The following is a 20,546-nucleotide window of genomic DNA, read 5'->3' on the forward strand; positions in this document are numbered from 1 at the left end:
AATCTGCCCAGAGAGTCTGTTGTTCATGTACTGAATGTGTGAGAGCTTGAAGGGGCAGGGGTGTCTTCAGGATGAGAGGAAGATTTATCATTTAAAAGTGAGCATTGCCCTGAAGATGGTTTAAGGGCACGAGACATTAGCCCAAGAAAAGAAAAGGAGAGGGTTGAAATACATGTGAAAACAAATGTTTTAGAAGGATTGGGAAGATCAACAAAAGAGGACAAAGTGAAAAATGCAGTTGTGGAGGAGATGATGAGGCATAAATGGCTGTCAGAGAATAGAAAACTCCAGTGGGTGGATCAGGTACTCATGACAGAAAAGTGAAAACAGCCAAAACAAGTGATGAGGGGGAGCTTAGATCTTCCAAGAGCACCAGACTACTCACTGGAGGATTGAGATGCTCTGGACAAAGGATACAGTCAGAAAGGTGTTGAAAAGAGCCAGAAAGGAGGTAGAGATGAAGTCAAAGGCCAAAGAAAAATGGCACACAGTATGGTGCTGGTGGAGACCAAAGGGGGATGAGTTTCACGTGGAGGGAATTGCCAGCAAAGCAAGGAGTGGTAAATTTTACCATGCCAATGTACAGCATAGATGGGGGAAAGGGCAACTCCACAAGTCTTGGATTTACGCTCTTCTGGTCCTCTGTTTTCCCAAGCAGCCATGACAGGTTATCCAGGAGGCTTGATGTTACTGCATTCTTTATGGCCATTGGAATGAAATACTGCTGGAGTTTTCAAGAAGCTGTCCTGCCATCATCCTGCAATGAGACATTTTTAAAAATGTTGATTTTTCTGTCTGATAATTTCATCCGGGCTTAATTAAAAGCAACCACAGAGAGCAAGAGACTCAGAGAGAAGACGAGAGGGAGGAAAAATAAAATTATTTGGCTTCACATTCCAGGGACCCAAGCATAATTTGGCAACTAACTGAAGCTCATGAGAGATTTTTAAATTTTTTTTTTCTTTCTAAATTATATGTACTGAGTTTATAATTATAGAGATCCAGATCCTTGGCATTGTCATTTCCAGCAAGTCTCATTACTTATCTTGCAGTAAGTACATGGCTGTTAATACTAATTCCATAATGACAGTGGAGCAGTGAAGTAAAATTTAATAGTTCCTCAGTTAATCATTAAAATTAGCCTATCTCTGTGGATACTGGATCTTCTAATATTTCCATGCAATGCCATTGTGGGTAATAAATGAGACAGCAAAAGGGGCTTTTTAATGTGTTATCACCCTGTGGAGGCCAATAAGGCTACCTCAGTCCTGGCTCAGAAATGCTGGAGTGGGCTGTGCAAGCCAATTCCTTTCTCAGTAGTTCTCTGGGAAAAATCTACTTTGACATATCCACAAGATATTGAAAGGTCAAAGATGGAGAGCAAATACAAGATAGCCAGAGCACACGGCATGTGTCTCAGTTTAGAGACAAAAACTTTTAGGAGAAAAATGCTCTGGAATGAGTGTTTTCTCCAAAGAGAAGGGATTTAATGATCTCCTTTTTCTGCCAATGAAAGAAATGAATACCAGTGGGTGGAAGTGAAAAAAACCCCAACTGTTTATTAACAAACAAGGTGCCTGCACAGCATAGGAAAAAAGACTGAATAAATGCTCGATATCGAACCTTCAGAACCTTACCCCCTGCTGCCCCCACCCACAGCAGAACAAAAAACTAAAAATGCCCAGGGAAGAAAAACACACTGGCTGCTGCGTGGTGGGGAAGGCCGAATGGCGGCCTTCCCTCTGTCTCAGGGGAATGGAAAAAGGAGTTCATGCAGCAGCTCAGGCAAAACAGATGGGAACCTGTTGAATTTCTGACGTTGGTCTCCTCCTCACACCAGCTGAAGCTGGTGGATTTTGGTGTCCTTTCTCTGTTGGTTCAGCTTTTCCCAAGGTCTCAGGCTGGCTCAGGCCATTCCCCCTGCAGGTCCCGCCTCGGCGACTGCCCGACTTCGGACTGAAACCAAGCCAAACAGTTGAAGAGAAAACAAAACAGGAGCCACCCAAAGGATTGTTAGAAGCTTCCAAGCCAGGGAAAGGAAAGAAGGAAACTTCTTAGTTAAGATAGGAAGAAACAAATCTAGCAAAGCAACAATCTATCGTCCAGTCAGCGCTGCACCCAGCGCGCTCCACAGAGTCTTTGAACAAAGCCCACACCGGGTAAAGCTACAGCAGCCATAAAGCAGATGATACTTCATAATACCCTATAATACTCTATAATACTCTGTTAGGGAATGGAGTATTGCAGAGTAATATTGTGGTGGCTGAACAGAGGCCTGTAAGGCCTCACAGGCTGGACTGGGACTTGATCGGACATGCCCACGAGAAAACATGCCAGCTCTTCCTGAGAATGGAATCCTGTAGCAGTGGAAAACAGCTTGTTCCCATGGGAAAAAAAATCCTAAGACTGTTCTATCTCTAGGTCATAGTGACAGAGTATCATCATAAAATCACCCCAAGACCCCAAGACACCCCAATCCCAAGTGTGGTAGGGAGCAGGAAAAGAAAGGCCTCACAATGGTCAGGTTGAGTTGCACTGTGGCGAGCTCCACCAGGCATAGATTCTTGCAAATTCTTTCTGGCTTTATTATTATTCAATATTTTTTATTTTCTTATTCATGAATTGGGTGGTTTTACCTACAAGATTAAATGCTTTGGCACAACCTAGAGATAAAAGCTACCTCAGAAACAGGGCAGGGACATTTGAAATGGTTCAGTAAAGTGAAATGGTTTTATCAGCTTAATGAGGGAATTCTTGCTCATGAAGGCTTTCACCAGAAAAAAACCTGAAAAGAAGTATTTTATCATTGAAGAAACTGGAAGGGCAACAATAAAAATGAAAATTTTGTTCTTTTTTACGGGTAGATGACTGGTGGGGGATTATAGATTTTAAAAAGCAATCATCATCATCTCTTCTCACATGTTGATTCTTAAAAGCTGCAGACAGATTTTCTTAAATAATGGGCTCAAAAATCTTTGCTGCTTTCTAGAAGAAAGCCACTGTGCTAAATTTCTGCTCACTTAATAAGTACTCTGCCTTTTAGTTTGGTTGCTTCTTCATGAGCTCCTGACTTTAATACCATTGCCTCGATAAGGAATACTGAATAAAGGGACAGAGAAAAGACTGGGGGATCTTAATGTGGGAAGAGATGGGATGGAGTTGAGCTTAAAGCACACAATAAACTGGAACCCAGGCAATGTGTTACCAGGGCTGCTGTAGAGCTGAGCAGAGGAAGGCAGTGTCAAGATGGACCCAGGCAAACTGGCAGCTGTCAAATACAAGAGGGTCCTGAGAAATGAAGAACAGAGTGGTTGCATATCCTACGACTCCAAAAATCCAGGGATCTCCTACAACATGTCAAGCCCTAGACATCTGATATTGGGATTGCTCTGCCTTCAGTGTCAACAGATTTCTGCTCTGAATTTTAGGTGCCTGAAGCTGGTCATCTCTTGGCTGAATTGCATATCCTCAGACACCTTGACTCCGTAACAAAATCTGGAAGAAAATGCCTGTCATTTTGCAAATGCTACATTTGTGGAAATGTTGACTGGAGGGAGCTTTGAGCATGTTCACTCAGGGAGTTTCCACCTCTAGTGGGTGGTGTGGCAGGGGGCTTGGAAATGGACAAACTTTAAGATTCCTTCCAACCCAAACCATTCTGTGACTCTCTGAATGGTTCCAAATGGTAAATTATTTCTTGCTGGGGTTTTCTTTGCTATTACCTACCCACATTTTCAGAACAAGGAGTTAATACCTTCCCCACCAAATGAGGGCAACACAGAGAGTGTTTCACTTGTTTTCTTTCCTGTCTGATGATTGCTGTGCTGAGACAGCTTGAAAGGAAGCACTTTTTCTCCAGCAGCACGGGTACCAAATGCCTCCTGAGAGGTGATAGCTGCTGTTTCTGTCTTTCAGACCACAGACTCAGATGTTATGAGGACTGTGACCTCTTTGACCCCCATGCTGGGTAAAAGGTGTTTTCTCATCACATGCAGTGTGACCTCCCCTAGCCTATGCCCAAAGCACTCTGTGACCTACCTGCCCATTTAAACTTGAGCTAGAAGGGAAAGGCACATGTGTGCCAGTTCTTAATGACCAGTAGATACATTTTAAATAATGGAGCTTTGGGGAGGAAGGGGGAAATCAGTTAGATGGGAAACCCTGGGCTTATTTACCTTGCTTTTTATGAGTGTGTGTTTTAAGCTCTCCAGGAAATAAGGCCCAATTGACTGAAATATAAATTCACTTTATTAAGGACTGATTTGATTTTTTTTTAAAAGCAGAATAAAAACTAAGCAAATTCCTTTCTGAGAGCTGATCCACTGCTTACAGATCCCCTTCCAGTATTTAAAAATGCATTTAAGTGCCAGTCAAGCATCCACAGAGACCAGCAGTCATACTTTGGTTTTGTCACCCCATTTCTGGCTGATACAGCATAGAATGCATTGCATATTCCCCAAAATAACAATACACTGCACATCCCCCAAAATAAGGAGAGTGAGAAGAATGGGAAGAGAGATGTGGTGTTAAAGGACTAGGATGATGGTTCTGAAATCTTTTTGGTCTCTGGGTGTTTGAACAGGGTGTGAAATTATTGATAGCAATCAGGAAACATTGGCTATGTTTGATGCTTCACTTATGGCTCAACATCTGAAATGGAAAGACTGATTGGTTTCGGAGCACGTTGTAATCAATATGGCATATTTGATGAATATTGTAGCTAATTAGCCGTGACTTGGTTGTTTAGTGTTTCAAATGAGGAAAATGATCATGTCAATGCTCTAATTTCATAAGAAGAGAATTATTGCCTTATTTTCTGGTATTTGTTTTGGTTTATGCATATGTATCTTTATTTCTGCATTTGCGTATGGTCTTTGCTTTAGTGAATATGTGTTTTTGCAAGCTTATGAGGCATAATTTAACAAATTTTATTGTGTAAATTAATTTCACACATAAACACTGGCACAGTACACTGTAGTGCAGGCCTTGTAAGCTCAGTAAATGCCTGCACATTCTCTGGCTTTCTCCAGGTTGAAAATGTTTCCTTTCCCTTCCAGAAACACCAAAGCACACAAATGTGTTCTATTACCCCGAGGCAAGGAGATAAATCATCCAGCACAGCAAAAGCCCATCCAGCACAGGGCAGGAGGGATGCAGCATGGGAGTCTGTGGAGCACACAGCTCCTGGCTGCAGTGCTGTGAAGTGCTGTCACACCCATGGCATTGCTGGTGTACTCTCTGAGGTATGTTTCCAGTTTTCATTGCAAATAGCTCGAGGTCTCCCTAGATCCCCCTTAAATATACACAAATGAGTGCTCTCTGCAGCATGGCCATATTTATTGCTAACATTTGTTTGTGCCACTAGCCTTCCCTTATTTTCTGCCTCATGGCATGTTTCTCTGCTGGTGTTGTGTGGGCAGTTTCTCTTCTTCCTGGACAACATGCCACAGGAAAAGGTCCAATCTTTGTAGATATTGGAGTAAAAACTTCTTAGAAATCAGCTGCAGAACATATTTTTTCTCTCTGCAGATCTAATGTCATGCCAAGGGGAGAAACAGACTCCAAATGCAGCATGGTTTCTCCTGTATAATGTCAATTTGATATTGATGTGACTCTCTGGGGGCCATTTCCTGAATGCAGGGACATGTGATGGTACAGACCCTCCAGCAGAGCTGCTCTGACCCCTCTACATCTTTTTCATGCTCTGTGCCAAAAAAATGTATTGTGGTAGGAGGATTCCTCATCACTTCATGGAGCTAGAGAATTGGCTAAGGTGATTCTATGTAAATAAAAGAAAATAGAACAGAGCAAAATAAAATAAAATAAATAAAATAGTGGATGCAGAGGGTGAGCCTGGGCAAGGGGTGAGTGTTGAACTGAAGACATGCAGGTTCACAGGTCAGGAATGAGCCTCTGCATGGCTACCCCTGCAAAGAGAGGTAGGTAGTGAGGGACCAATGCGTGTTGAGGAGCAAGTTGTTTGATAAATTACTAGACAAATCAAAATAATTATTCTACCCTTCCTATCTCTTGCTTTTCAGTAATGAAGTTTGATGCTAATGAAATCAGCCATCCAATTTTTCCCCAACCTGTCCCAGAGGAAAAGAAGTGGCAAGGCACAATGAAGGGACCAGGGTAAAAACTAACTCTATGCATGGCTTCATCATGTGATGCCAAATTCTCCTCTTCATGGCTGGAGTGGGATTTTTTAACTTCTTTTTCAAAGAGACATGTTTTTCACAGTGCCACTCATCTCACCTTTGTGCAACTCAGACCCAAGAGCAAAAGGAGCTCTCTGTGTGTTGATAATTTTAATAATAAATAAATTTAGGCTTTGGGAAAATTGGATAAAATGCAGTCAGGTGTCCAGTGTAATGAGGTTGAAGGATGTCTTGCAAAGTCATGTAGCTCTTGCTGGTGATTCTGTGGTGCCATAGAGAATTGCAGGGAGAGAACTAGCCCAAGACATATTTGCTATGTGACACATCCCTTTTTAATCCCATTCAGGTCCCTCTGTGTTCCTGGAAAAAATGAAAAGCTTAACTGAAAATCATGAGATTAAATAAATAAATTAAAAAGGTGCAAAAAGCCAGGCAATAAATAAACCACTAATTCTTGCCTTTCTCCCAAGTGTTAGCATGAGTATGCAGGGACATGAAACTTGTTTGTACCACTCCTTGCACAGCCTTATCCTTCAAGGTCAAGTATTCTCTCTAGAATATATGAAATACTCAGACACACACACAAACCAGGAGTGTACAGGGGCTGTGAGCTTTCCTAAGTGACACAAACTTTGCTCTAATAGCAGCAGTAAGAGGGACTCAGCTGTTTTGGTTCTCAGGTATAAGGAGTTTCTTGCTGATCTGAGGCAGTAACTTCAGGTTCACTTTCTAAAGCATCCAAGTTCTCCATATGTTGTTCTGTCTCTGAATTGAAGTCCTCCCCCCTTGCTAGCAAAATCTGATTCAAAGGATGATTTTTATGATGCCTGTCTTGGCTGCTGCAGCCCAGGTCCTGGAGGGGAAGCTGAGGATGTTTAACTGCAGGTGGAAGCTGGTGTTAATTGAGGGGATGCTTCTGGGCTGGAGGCGATGTGTTTATTGTGAGGCGAGGAAACAGTGTAGGAGAAGGAGGCAGGAGCAGGAGGGACAGTCAGGAATGCTGTGAGAATGTGATGTCTGTCCTTGGGAGGAAAATGCCTTCCTGTCACCCTGCAGCCATGGCTCCCCTGCTCATTACAGGGTGGGTTAAGTAAGCAGCAGAAGGACTCTAACAGAGATCAGATTCCAGAGGGCTTTTTTCAATATGCCTTTCTTTTAAAATCTCCCTTTATGTTCAGCCACTCAAAGAGAGCCATAATTATTTTAGTATCTCTTTTCCCTTTCCTACTCAGGGAAAAGGCTTCGCAAGACTCAGGAGCTGAGAGAAGACAGAGATGGGAGAGCTGACCACAACATATTCAGGGCATATTCTGTATGTCATCATGCTCAGCATATAAAATGGGCTGAAAAAGGGGAGAGCTTGGAGTTATGATATTGGTCTTCTTAAGTGTTATTATATGTAATGAATCCTTTTTTTCTGGCGATTGCTGACCACCTGCCTGCTCATGGGAAGTGGTGAATGAGTTCCTTACTTTCTTTTGCTTCTGTGCATGGTTTTTGCTTCCCTTATTACAGTGTTCTTATCTCAATCCACAGTTTTCTGACTTTTACCCTTCCTATTTTCTCCCCATCCTGCTGGGGGGGAGTGAGCAATTGACTGCAGCGGCCTGGTGACTGGCATTAAACATCTTGCAGAAGTGCCTGCCCACTGCCCAGGGCAGTTTACCCAAGAGAATTGCAGGGTGTGACCTTCACCTGTAGGGAATGCAGTAAACCAGGACCTGAGTGCTTCCTCCTGGTGTGTGCCCTGCTCCTTGATGATGGGCAGCAGCAGTGACCAGAGGAGAATGCATGGGGGAAAAGGAGACTAAGTACCAATTTCACTTTTCTTGTTAACTATTTTTTTTCATTTATTCTGGCCTTTTTTTTTTTTTTTTGAGCCAAGGACATTTGGTAGATCTCTTTGATAGACAACAACTCCATTTTGTACCCAGCATAATCTGTGCTAAATCCAAAGGTTTACTGTAATATTCAGCCACTCTCTTTGTTTCTATCACTTGTATTTGTTTGTCCTTCTCTTCTCGTGCTTGCAGCCCATAAGATGCCTTACCCAAAGGATAAACAAGATATCTTTAAATCATGCTCCCTTAGCAACAGTGATGAATGTGGCCCAAGGTGCAGATGTCCAACAAATGGGAAGGTACTAAACGCAACAACAACCAAAAAATGCATCCTCTGGACAGGCAATTGGCTTGTGGCACTGACTGGTCTGCAGAAGCAGTGAAGAAAACTATTTAACAAGATTCAGGATAAATGCCTTCAAATTTTGGTTATTTATGTGGAGGTAAGGTGTATAACAGGATACAGTCATACACTACAGGCTTGTTTGGCTACTTCTCTGTCAGAAGTGTGGGAGAGAAGAAACATCTCCTGGCTTTCTGAGATCCTGCCCTTGTCTCCCTTGTGTTCCTCCTTCCCATCACTTGCCTCTGCTGGATGCAGGCATCTCAGTCTCCTCCCTTAACAGGCCCAGAGTTGATGCATGCAATGATGTAAATTTATCCAGGTTTTGGAATGCTCTTTTTGCTTCTCTCCTCTTAGCTCTGCTGTGTTGAGGCTCTTGTGAAGGCTGAGGGAGTGATGATGGCCTGGGTCACTAGAACTGGTGCTCACTGGTGTCCTGTGCTGTGTAGGCTGCTTCCCCTGCTCTGTCCTCCCTTGTTTAATATTAGGCTGCAAATCCCTGCATCTCCTTGCTTTCTACACCTTGCATGAAGATATTCCTTTCTACAGCTGCCAGGGACACGTCCAGCTTGTGCTTGGCCTGTTAGCAAGGGTGTCTTTGGGTGGTTAGTTCAGTGACTGACACTACAGGACCAAGGGTTGCTCCTGACCCCTTTTGAGTTTCCTGGATTTTTCATGCCCTAGGTTACAGATGTGTTGTAAAGGCAGAACGAGTAAATAAAATAATACAGTTGGGTATTATTTTGGTATGAGGTGCTGCACCTAAACTGAAACAAGTGGTTTGTTTAAGCTTGGTTTTAGTTTCAGCTGACTGGAGACAGTGAGTGTTGGGTTGTGTTGACTGAGTGTCTGCAAGGTAGGCTTTTCTTTTCATATTGGCTTGAACAAGATGCTGACCACCAGAGGCTCAGGCTGGTGATGAGGATCAGAGGATTGTGGCAACCCAGCATCACAGAGGCAGCCCAGGATTTGCAGATGTCTTTGGGACATCATCTCTTCCAAGCAGCTCCCTGGGAATAGGGGGTTTAGGAGAAGTGTGTGCTATGTAGGAGTCCTGGACCAAAACAGACATTTGCTGTCCACAGCCCCTCCTAACTGCATCTGCTTTCTTAGGCACTATTATTCTTTTAGCCACTTTTGGGAAGGCACCAAGCCCAAAAGCATATCCTGTCTTTAAGTCTCCTTTTCCTCAGGGTTCAGCAATGCAGTCAGAGTTTAGCAGAAGCAGTTTCAGTCATGCTGTCTCCCTTGTTTGACATACAAGGCCAGTCATTGCAGGGAAGGTCTAGCAGGTTGTCCCCATCAGAAATAAAAATGGCTCATGAATTGGGTAACTCTGCTGAAGCAAAGGAGGCAATGCTTTATATCAGTCCTCTTCTCTCCACCCACAGCAAGGCTAAAACAGCAGGAGGCATTTTCATTGCTTACAGCTCCATCTCTCTTTTCTCTTTTTGGCTAAATAAAAGTGTTGCTGTTTTTTCCCCCTCTTTGGGGTCACACTGCTGGAGCTGCCACATGCTCTCCACATCTGGATCAAAGTCTCTGCCTGCCACTGTCTACCATTGCCTGTCTACCATTGCCTCCCATTCCCAAGCACGTGGGTGCTTGGGATTTGGCAGTATATCCACAAATATCCCCATCTCCCTCCCCCTCCAATTCTCCAGCACCCTGCTGGAATGTTGGCCTGAGCTTTGGACAATGGCTGTTCTTTCAGAGCCCTCAGCTGTGAGATAGGATTAATGGTGCTCACTGGGCCAAAGAATTTTAGTTTGCTCCACTTTGTTGATATAGTCAAGCAGAAAAAACCAAACCAAAACATGATCCAGGGCCCCCTTTGTGTCAGGGAAAGAAACAAGAGTGAAGGCCTGTCAGAAAGTTTTCTCTGTGTCACAAGTTTTGTCAGCCTTCCACTGAAGGCTACAGGGGACCACAGCCTTTATTTTTTTTCTGAAATTAATTTCCACTTTTTCCTCTTTTACAGTATGTGCTAGGCTTGACTGGAAACAGCAACAAAATAACACTTAGAAGTGCTTTTTGTTAACATGGTTTTTAAAACTTTTGTTTCTGTTTTTAGCTCCTGATAGAAATCAACTCCACCACAGAGTCCTCTTCTCTGACTCCTGCTCTCATTTCATAATATTGTTCTGATATAAAGTTTCTCAATAAAATCTAGTGTACATGATTACATATTCTGTGTCATACATGGGGATTGCTATCCTGGGAGTTGTCTTTGGGAAGTGATAGATTCTACATAAGACATTTTATATAGAATTTTGTTCCATTTTATTAAGTGGATATACTGCCAAAAAAAAATCTACAATGACATAATATATGTGCAATAGATGCATACAAGATATAAAATACAGTCTACAGTAAAACTTATCTAAATACTGTATCACATATCAAGAAATATAAACATATAATGTGTTGTATTTACTATGTGCAGTGTAAGATTCATTATAGTTCATTATGATAAGAAGATTTATTATTTTTCATTATGTAATGTATCTTGCTAATGGCATTTACTAGAGAAGCAATGTAGTATGATATAATTCCTACATGGTATGACACAAATATAACATATATAAAGGAGTATTATACAATGGAATAGCATAGGGATTATATACTACATAAAATGGAGTGTTCTGTTGTGTGCAGTTTTATCCCAAGTTACATTTATCTTATATAAAATACCATTATTGTGCTAGTGTATATGTAGCTACATATATATTGAATATTAAATATTATATTGTTTATATGTTATCTGTAATATGTGGTCTAAACCACAATATTTGTAGTAGACTGCTGGTATATATTATCTTCATGTTAGATGATATCTGGATGGTTTAATTTATGTAATACAAAATACTTTGCATGCAAATATTGACTTTATGTTACAGCTTTTACCTGTGTTTAGGGATTATATAAACCCAAGTTTGATGTAATGAATGCTCTGTAGAGCACACATTTTATCTAATTAAACTAGGTGTAGTACACATACAGTATATAACAAGATACACTATATGGTCCAAAATACATTAACTACCCATCATCTGCTATATATATTTTATAGTAAACACAGAATATATACTGCATAAAATTTGCTTTGACTGGGGGAAAGAGGTAATCAGTGTCTCCTCAGCACCTGGCCTCTCATTTCCCCCTTCTGCAGAAAAAGATAAACACACCCTGCTCTGGTGTGGGAGTGCTGTGAAGGGCACATCAGGCAGAGAAGGGATTTTTAATTTCACATGCCCATTTGTGTACTTCTGGATTTGTGGGTCTCTGCTGCTTCTTTCAACTGTCTTGTGATTTGATCTCTCCTCTGTTTCTGCTTTTATTTCAGAACAATTTTCTGACTTGCTGCTGCGATATAGTTTAAAAATATATTAAAGTCTTATAATTTAGGCTAAAATTTCCCATCCAGAAGGACACTTCTACCAGGCAGGTACCTGGAAACGGGTGTGAAATAAGTAGGACTTGCACAAACAGGGCAAAGGCCAAAGAGGCTCCCTGGCCTGTGCAACAGCTGGTGTCAGCACTGCCACCCAGACTTGCACTGAAAATTATTTATAAAAGCTTGTTCAGTTTTTTCCTGGGGAAAACCAGGAAGATCTTGGTGACTATTTTTAATAGGCGAGGTGTGTCTAGTTGCAAATGCAACCACGTTTTCCAACATCAACCAAATGCATGGACTTGCTCTTCTACCAAGGAGTGGATGATGCTGAACAGGGTTAAACCGGAGGGAAATTTCACCTGTGCAATGCAAAGCCCCCCCCAAACCATGAGCCCTGAGCTGCCACCAGATGGAGCAACCTCCCCAAGTACCTCCTCCACCATCTGTATTTTCATCAGCAATCTTTTTGGTTTTCTTTTTTTTATTTTTTTTTCCTGAAGGAATTCATTATGATAAATATTTTATCAGTGAATTCCGAAACAATTAATAGTGATTTGACATTTACTTTAAGGAGTTCCTAATAATTTTAGTGGAGTGAGAAATTAGGGTATTTAAATGTCTCTGGACACTTTTACTTCAGTTAAAAAAAAAAAAAAAAGGCCAACCCCAATACTAATTAAAATCCTAAAGCACAGTTTTTACATTACAAATAAACCAAGGTCATAATGACCCCTTCAGAAGCTGCTGTGTGAGGGGGCTAGGGAGAGGAATCAGAGCCAATTTAAAGCATGCACATAACCCTCTGAGGAGATTCACATGCAAATCCTAAAAGGTAACCCAATTTCAGTTGGAGACTCTCTCTGAGAAGCTGATTAGGGAAACTGGTAATAGGGCCTCTGTTTCTGTAGACATAGATTGACATCCAATGTAATCAGCTCCACAGAAGACTTTCCCAGGCACAAATCCACCACTTCAACACCTTCCCTTTCAGACCTTGTTTAGAAATCTGTCAAGAAGACTCTCCTAATCCACATCATTTGGGAAAACATCCATCTCTGTGAGGATCTGTGCCACTTCAAACATGTGCCCTTCTTCATACTCCAATGGCATGGACTTTCTCCTCTTGAGGTTGTGCTAGTCAAGGAGGGTGGGATGGACAGCACTTTCTCCCAGCTAAGAAGGCAATTTATTTGCTCTCTCTTAAAACAGGGCAAAGGCCAAAGAGGCTTAAAACATTCACACTGTTGCAGTGGAAATAGGCTGCAGTGTGGGTAAAGTAGGTGCTTCCACTGCTGCACAGTTCTGGACATAAAGTGGAAACAGCTGAAGCCAGTGAGAAGCACAGCTGTTTCTGGTATTTCTCTCTCTCGGGTTAGCTCAGACCATTCATGCATTTGGGGCCTGCATACAAAAAGGCACACATTCCCCATGGACATGCATCTCCTGTACCTTGTCTTCTTCCATTTGGCAGTCCGAGGGTTGCACACAAGGAAAGGTGAAATTTCAGAGATGAAAGCCATTTGTTGGAGAATGTGTTGAACCCACACAGCCCAGCCCCCTTCCTTCAGTTATTGATGTTTAAAACCTTGGCTGAGAAGGGAAAGGGCAGGCTGGTACACACAGTTTCACTTATGTAGGTGTCATGAAAGGAAAAAAAAACACTTTTGCCATCTTTGAAGTATCCTCTACCTATCAATTTTTAAAATAACTGATGGTAGAAAGGACAGATAACATCTAGCATACATAATTCTCTATTATACCAGTGGATTTCATATATATATGGAGTATTCTTTGACAGATAACACATGCTGGGATTTAGCTCAACAGGACAGGTTTTGTAACATCTCTTGTGCAGCACTGGGATCAGTCAAGATGCCTCTTCCCCTCTGAGCTGTAAGATCCTCTAAAAATCCCCCCTGCCAGGAGATATCTGGTTGTTACAAGAATCTGCCAAATGACAAATTGCCTTGTCTTCAGGACAAGCTTTATTAACTATTTGCTTTAACAAGGTAGTTATGAAGGCATTGGTTCTTTAGGTTACAAGGAAAGTAACGAGACTCAGGTTCAGCATGTAAATGACAAAGTAACAAGAAAGGCATATGTTAACCCATATAACTATTAGACCATCTATTAGAGGACATTTTGCAAGCAACATTCTACATTTCTTTGCATTGAAGTAAAAACATATTTTTTGGTCAAGAAAATTACCTTTTTCAGTTTTTACATTTTTTAAAACTTATATCACAAATGTCAGGGTAAGGCAAATCCCGGATGAACAATATGATAAAAATCCCTATTCCCCAAGAAAATAGATCCACATACTCTGTTAAATTTCGTCATTTTAAAAGCAAAGCTGGCATGCACTGCATATAAACTCTTTTTTTTTTAATATAATTTAATTCAAGTCCTAAAGCAGAACAGTGTTAATTCAAAGAGAGGCTTTCTCAGTGCTTTATAGAAAGAGTGACAATTAGCTGCAGTGACCCATTATTACAGACTATGTCTCAGTATCACCTTTGGATGTCATCACGGGAGCAGTCACCAGCCTGAGGAATATTGTGCCTAATGGTAGGGATGAGCACTTTCAGACACAGGGGGAACAACAATCAAGCACAGCCTCTTACATTGAATGCAAACATCAGCACCCAAGGGCTTTACACCACCTGCTGTAAATAAGTTTTGAGTTTAAATCAAAATCCTTGACATAAATACCAGCATGGTGATTCTCTATCTAACATCAGTTCTTCTACAAAACCAGCTCTTTACCTTTCTGCATCTCCAGACAAACATCAGAGACTGACTGCAGTGACTATTATTAACACAGCTGAGAACTCATGCTGCCAAGTATACTCACTTTATGAGTAGTGAAAAATGCCAACAACTCAAATCAAAACCCACCCAGAGGAGGACAGATATAAACAAGGCTGCAAATAGTACAGTAAGGACTTAATCCACTCATAGGTTTCCTTGCTTTACACCTTCTGGACTTCATGCTTTGCTGACACATCACTGGGAAAATGGTTGTTTTGAAGACTCACTATTGTCTACCAAGGTTAAATAAAAAGCAAAATGAAATTACTGTCAGGGGCTAGAGAGCGTCTCATATGATGCATCTTTGCAGCTAATTTTTTTCTTTAACTGCCAGTCAGTCTTCACAAGACATTTAAGGAATCTTTATCTCCTTCTGAATGACCACACCTCAGCATCCAGCCTCCTGTGGGGCTGTCCCTTTGGCTCCCTTGCTAAAGCCAAAGTTGGTAAGAAAAGATTTTGACATCTGATTAATGGCTGATGTTAATGTTGGCCATGGGGAAGCACAATCAGAAGAGGTACAGAACTACATTCAGGGGACTGGACAGTCTGTTGAAGTTATCACAGTTGTATACATCACCTCTGGTGTATTTATCCACTCCTGACCTACCTATTATGACAGCCTGTTTCAATCACAGTAACACAGTGTGAGAAATACACAGAAACATAAGGGACCATGCAGAAGAGTCCACATCCCAAAAACATGTTCTGTCAAGCATGACCCCAAGGTTGGGAAAGGAGAGCATCAGAGGCACCTCAAAGGGAACAAGGAGTCCCTTCAAGAGTATTTGGAGAGTGCAAGAGCCAGAGGAATGATAGTTACCAAATACAGGTAATCTTAGCAAAATTCTCAAACTGATTAATAGACTAACATCAGCTCATTTACTCCTACAATTGATCCAATTTGGAGTTGTCCAGGTGATGAAGAAGCTCCTTGAGAGCCCCTCTGGCACTAATCACACCTGGGTGAATATTCCACTGGAGGCAGCACACAGAAATACCCTTCTGATCCCACCTCAACAGACATGCTGGAGTCCCACAGAGAAGGGGAGGAGGGGAGATGGGGGGAGCTGTACTTTCTAGGAGCTGTACTCTCTGTTTTTAATCTGATGCTTTTCCTGTTTTCCTTTCTAATCCTTGTTTTTCCTTGACACCCTTTTGAATTAACAACAACCATTGACTGTCATAGCCCATGTTAGGTGTGCTCAGGTCACCCTTGACTTGCTGCTATTCCAGCACAGGATTTATCATTGAAACTGCTCTAGCTGGAAGGAACCCAGATCACAGGAGGATAGAGATATGTCTTACCTTTTTTTTTTTTTTTTACTTTTTCTACCTGGCCAGATATTAAATACCTATTCTGTGATTCAGGAATATTTTGGGTGAAAAAACCAATTATTTTTCTTAGAATTATCAGATTAGAATCAATGACTTTCTTAAAATGACCAAATTATTCTTAGCAGCACTTTAAAATACAGTTAGTAGCATATCCCTGTAGGGACAAAGGTTGCATGCTCTTCCATCCAGTGTATTTTCCATCAGTTACAGTACAGTTGGGAAATGTACATGAAAACCTTTTGTTCCTTTTCAACAAATTTCAGTGCAGCATTTACTGGCAGAACAATTGACATATGGAGAGACGTTCTTATCCAAATGACTGTTAATTGCTTTAAAAAAAAATAAATCCACGCATATGCAGTGGAAAATGTAATGAGGGCTCACAAAAGCTACTGTGTGAAGCTGTTAAAGCTGGGAGCTGTATTTAAAGATGCCTCTAATGCAGAGTCTTTCCAGCATCGAGGAAATGTCTGTTGCCTACCTGTACCCAAAGGTCATACTTACAGCACTGGTTTTGAGATGTGCAGAACTAACTGGAAAAAGCAGGATTTAGGGTGCTGGCTGTTTGAGGCCACATGTGTTACTCACATGTAAGGACATGGCACAGCATAAGCTGATCATGGGAAAGAAGATAAAGATGCTAGAAAAGGGGTGGGCCTGGAAACAGGCTACTGATGGTATGATGCAGGAGGAAAAAAGACCCAGTATAAGAGAGGGACTCACATTTCAGAAGAAACTATTGTAAATGCAGAGTTAATTGCAAAACATTTTTAGACCTGGGAAGTTACGATCCTTTGCAACAGACTTACAGAATGAAATGCAATGAAGAACAAAGAGAAATTAAAAGCAAAGACTCATTCCCCCAAAAGCTCCCCCCCTCCCAACCCGCTGATCATCTCTGTGTGCTCTTTTCGGCCAAGAATGATGCTGGAGGATGTCAGCGCCTGCCCGTAGGGTTTCCTTGGGTCTCTCCTCTCCTGCATCCTTCCTTCGCCACAGCAGTAGAGAGAAAAGTGGAAAGAAAAAAAAGGAAAATTTTCAAATGTCTGTACAGAACCCACGTCTCTTGTTTCCCCCAAGTCTCATGTTTCCAGCAACAGATGCCTACGGTTTCATTTTATGCCCAATGTGTGTGCGTGACACAGATTATGTATAACAGCTACTATAGGGTGAGCAAATTACCTGTGCTTAGCAGGGTGTCTTGGTTTTCCAGAGCACCACCAAGCAACAGCTTGATACCAGAGACTGCCAGCTCTGGCAGGTGCTTTGGTGACAAACAACACATTAAAGTACTAAAAATAGGAAGCAGATGGACCTCCCTCGCTCCAGAATGACCCTTGTGAGATTCTCTGAGGTTTAACATGCTGATCAATCCTCCCTGGGGACTGCTCCGAGTAATTAAAACAGCAGCAACACAGTTTGGATGATTTTGACAGTGAGTTGCAAATGAATTCAATGCCTGCTTCTAATCCTGTGCATGCCATTGAACTGCTGAGGAAGACACGGTGCGCCCGGGATCTGGCCCCACAGTGGAACTGAAGAGATTTATTAATTAATTGCTAATTCATGAACAAAAATTACTCCAGCCCTAAACATTCACAGATAATAATTTCTATGGGAAAAAGCAGCATGAGAAACAGACTTCTTAAGGGCCACAAGAAAACTGTAATATTCAAATACCTTTTTTTTTAAACAGAGGAAGGGTATTAACATATTGATGTATTTTTAAGTTAAGGATTTCATTATTTCCTCTTTTTTGTTTGAGCAAGAAGCTAAGGGAAGGGGTGGAAGAGTTATGGATGCTGAATTTTAATTAATATTTTGAGGGTGCATCCTTTTTCACTTCAGTACTTTTTAAATGGGACACCAACAGGGCTACTTCTCACTGTTGATAATATTGGTACTTCTCAGAAACCCTACACCAAAGGAAGCAGTGTGCACTGAAAACCACTTCTGTAGGAGAAGTGGCTCCTGCTTCTTTTTGTTAGGGATGAGCCTTGGACTTCTGTCTTCCCACTTCATTATTCATTTTAGTCTAGAAGAAATACTATTTATGCCAATGAAAAACACTTCCTCAGCAGCCACCACTGCTCCAGCCACAGCACTGTCATTTAGTGTGGGAAGCCAAAAAAAGCTCCAAAAGGCAGCAGAGCTCCAGAAGGCAGCTCTCTGACTTCACCTTGTTTTTCAGCAGTATTGCTGAAGAGACATTAGGTACTGGAGAGCCAAGGGCAACAAACCCCTTCAAATGTGAACCTTTTGTTCCCAGAGCACAGCTCATACAGAACTGAGCTTTGTTCCAACCAGTATAAATTGCCTGTCATTTTTCCAAAGCAATGCCAAAAATTGTTTGCTCACTTACTCTTCTGTTCCTCATCTCAGTGCTGCTTTGCCTTCTGATGATCTAAGACCATGCACTACCTACACCCATTACAACTGCACACTGCTGCTATAATATTTGCTTGACAAATAAAGTTTTTCCTTTTTATGATGCAATACAGGCCACACTAGATAATTACTTCTCCCTTGTATCCTGTCTTCCTTATTTTTTTTAATGTTTGGTAAATTTTAACTTTAATTCAGGTGCTTTCAAAGCAAGTTTTCATACAGAAACTGTATGGAAAATAGGGGAGAAAAAATAGTTGTGAAGGTCTTACCTGTTACTTAAGCTTTCTGCTCTGTTTCCATTGGATCATTTATACTTTCAACTTGACTATTCATTTCAGCTGAAAAAAGAAATGAGATGGTCATTGAACTCTATTAATGATACTCGTTAAGTTTATCATGTGGAGTAATAACTGCTTTTAAACCAAAAGGGACATTTATTGCATTAAGAAATCTCTTAAGTCATCAAATAGGCCTCTTAGGGGACCCATCCTAACCTGGAGTTCCCTGGACACCATGGCAAACAGTCCTGCAAGGAGGAAGGCTTTACCACCATTTAGAAATGCAAGCCTCTGGCTCTAGATTTGCTCTTTGGTCCATCCAGTCTGACTTTGGAGTCCAGCTCAAGGTCAAAAGGACCTTCATGTCTCTCTGCAGGCCACAGAGATACAGGTATTGCCAAAGAGTGATCTGGAGTTTTGCTGGACTAAGTGGTCTTGACCCTCAGATTCAAACCTTGACCCTCTGATTCAAACAATGGCTTCTGACAAAGTCCCTGGTAGGACCCAGGCTGAGCCACAGGATGAACACAGATCCATTTCCATAGAAAAATAGAATCATTTAGGTTGGAAAAGACCCTTAAGATCACTGAGTCCAACCAAAATCCTAACACTACCAAGTCCCACTAAACCATGTCCCTAAATTACAGGAGTCAAAATGTGACACTTCTCAGTTACAGAGATGCTGCTTCCAGAAGTTCTTGAACCGCAAATTGCTGGAACCTAGGGGAGGATTCAGAGGCAATGTCACTATATTCCTACAACAACAGTTTGTTAGTGTAAGATCCATTTAAAAGCCAACCTTATTTTCATTTAAAATGACATTAAAAAAACAAACTAAGAAAAAAGATTAAAATAAATTAAACAGAAGGCTTAAACTAATTTCACTGTGACATTTGTCAAAACTATAATTTAAACTACGGCAGGTGTGAATGGTCATAGTTAAGCTAAACATAAATACCTGCAGTTTTAAGACTAATATCTAGTATTTGTTCTGCACTGAATTTGAAGCCATTTATAGTAAAACTGTTTTTTGTTTCTTTACTCTGGCTTTGTGTTGTGTTATCACCTGTAGATTATGAGGCATTTGGCATGGGTGACAGGAAAAAACCTCAAACACGAGTAGAAGATTTGGAAATTAAGATGGGAGAGAGGAAGGAAAAAACCCCAAAATCAATAATGATGCTACTTCCAGCCAGGCAGTATGATGTCTTTTCTGAATCAATATCATGCCAATGTACCTGTTACAGTTTTGATGAATTATTTGTAAATTATTAATAACCAATATGCAGAGAAGATTTTGTAATGGCTTCCTGGATGTATGTGATGAATAATATGAAAAGTATCCTCTCCTGATTACAGAGCTGTGATGCTCATCACATTTAGCAAGCTTGTGTTCTTTAACAATATTTGCATAGAAAAGAGAGGATGCTTAATAAATAAAAAAATCATGGAAGGAAGGCTGCTGCACACTGACAAGAGCATCCTCTCCCAGCCTCATCATGCTGGACAGCTTCACTGGCAGTATTTGTTAAAAATACTGTCAGTCTTCACTCATATTCTACAGAAACCTCCTGCAAAATAAATCTGGACCTGAAACCTGTGGTGAGGCTCTGTCAGCATCCCAGATGAACCTTTTCCTCTGTATTTGTGACGGAGCTCAGCTCTTTGCATGAACTCTCCTAAGGACAGGGAGGTCTGACTGAAGAATGGGCTTCTGCAGACCACTGAGTGAACCCCAACATATGCCACTATGAGTGCAGCCACACAGTTCTCTCTGTTTAGCTGGGAAACAGCACAGCAGTGAAGCACATAGCACAAGAACACATGGAAGAACAGCCACCAGGTGTGGTGGGGATGGGACTCACAATCCTCAGTTCCTCCCAGCACGAGGTGGTGTCAGAAAGGCATCATTAGCCCTGGGTGTTCTACGTCCAATCAACAAGCTAAAATAGGGGTTGTCTCTGATAAGCAAGGTTTTTAAGAGGTTTT

At 41.4% G+C, this 20,546-nt stretch overlaps 1 protein-coding gene and 1 long non-coding RNA gene across 8 annotated transcripts in view; both read right to left on the minus strand.

Annotated features, from left to right (window-relative positions):
- Positions 1–504: 504 nt before the first annotated feature.
- Positions 505–1,942, minus strand: LOC135297660 (uncharacterized). The gene is made up of 2 exons (XR_010359586.1): positions 1,803–1,942; positions 505–757 (listed from the first exon to the last, which is right to left on the minus strand). It is a non-coding gene; the product is annotated as an uncharacterized LOC135297660 (long non-coding RNA).
- Positions 1,943–13,704: 11,762 nt separating this feature from the next.
- The window catches only part of MACROD2 (mono-ADP ribosylhydrolase 2), an 841,176-nt gene continuing 834,334 nt past the window's right edge, over positions 13,705–20,546 (minus strand). For 6 of the 7 annotated variants that reach the window (XM_064415411.1, XM_064415413.1, XM_064415412.1 and 3 more), the window contains 2 exons: positions 18,549–18,617; positions 13,705–16,879 (listed from right to left, as the gene is read on the minus strand). In XM_064415411.1, coding sequence (XP_064271481.1) covers positions 18,556–18,617 — 62 coding nt within the window. In that variant the 3' untranslated portion in view covers positions 13,705–16,879; positions 18,549–18,555. The remainder of the gene's footprint in view (positions 16,880–18,548; positions 18,618–20,546) is intronic. The other variant, XM_064415410.1, reaches the window with a different exon arrangement.

The sequence above is a fragment of the Passer domesticus genome, chromosome 3 (genome assembly GCF_036417665.1).
Source record: "Passer domesticus isolate bPasDom1 chromosome 3, bPasDom1.hap1, whole genome shotgun sequence".
Lineage (NCBI taxonomy): Eukaryota > Metazoa > Chordata > Aves > Passeriformes > Passeridae > Passer > Passer domesticus.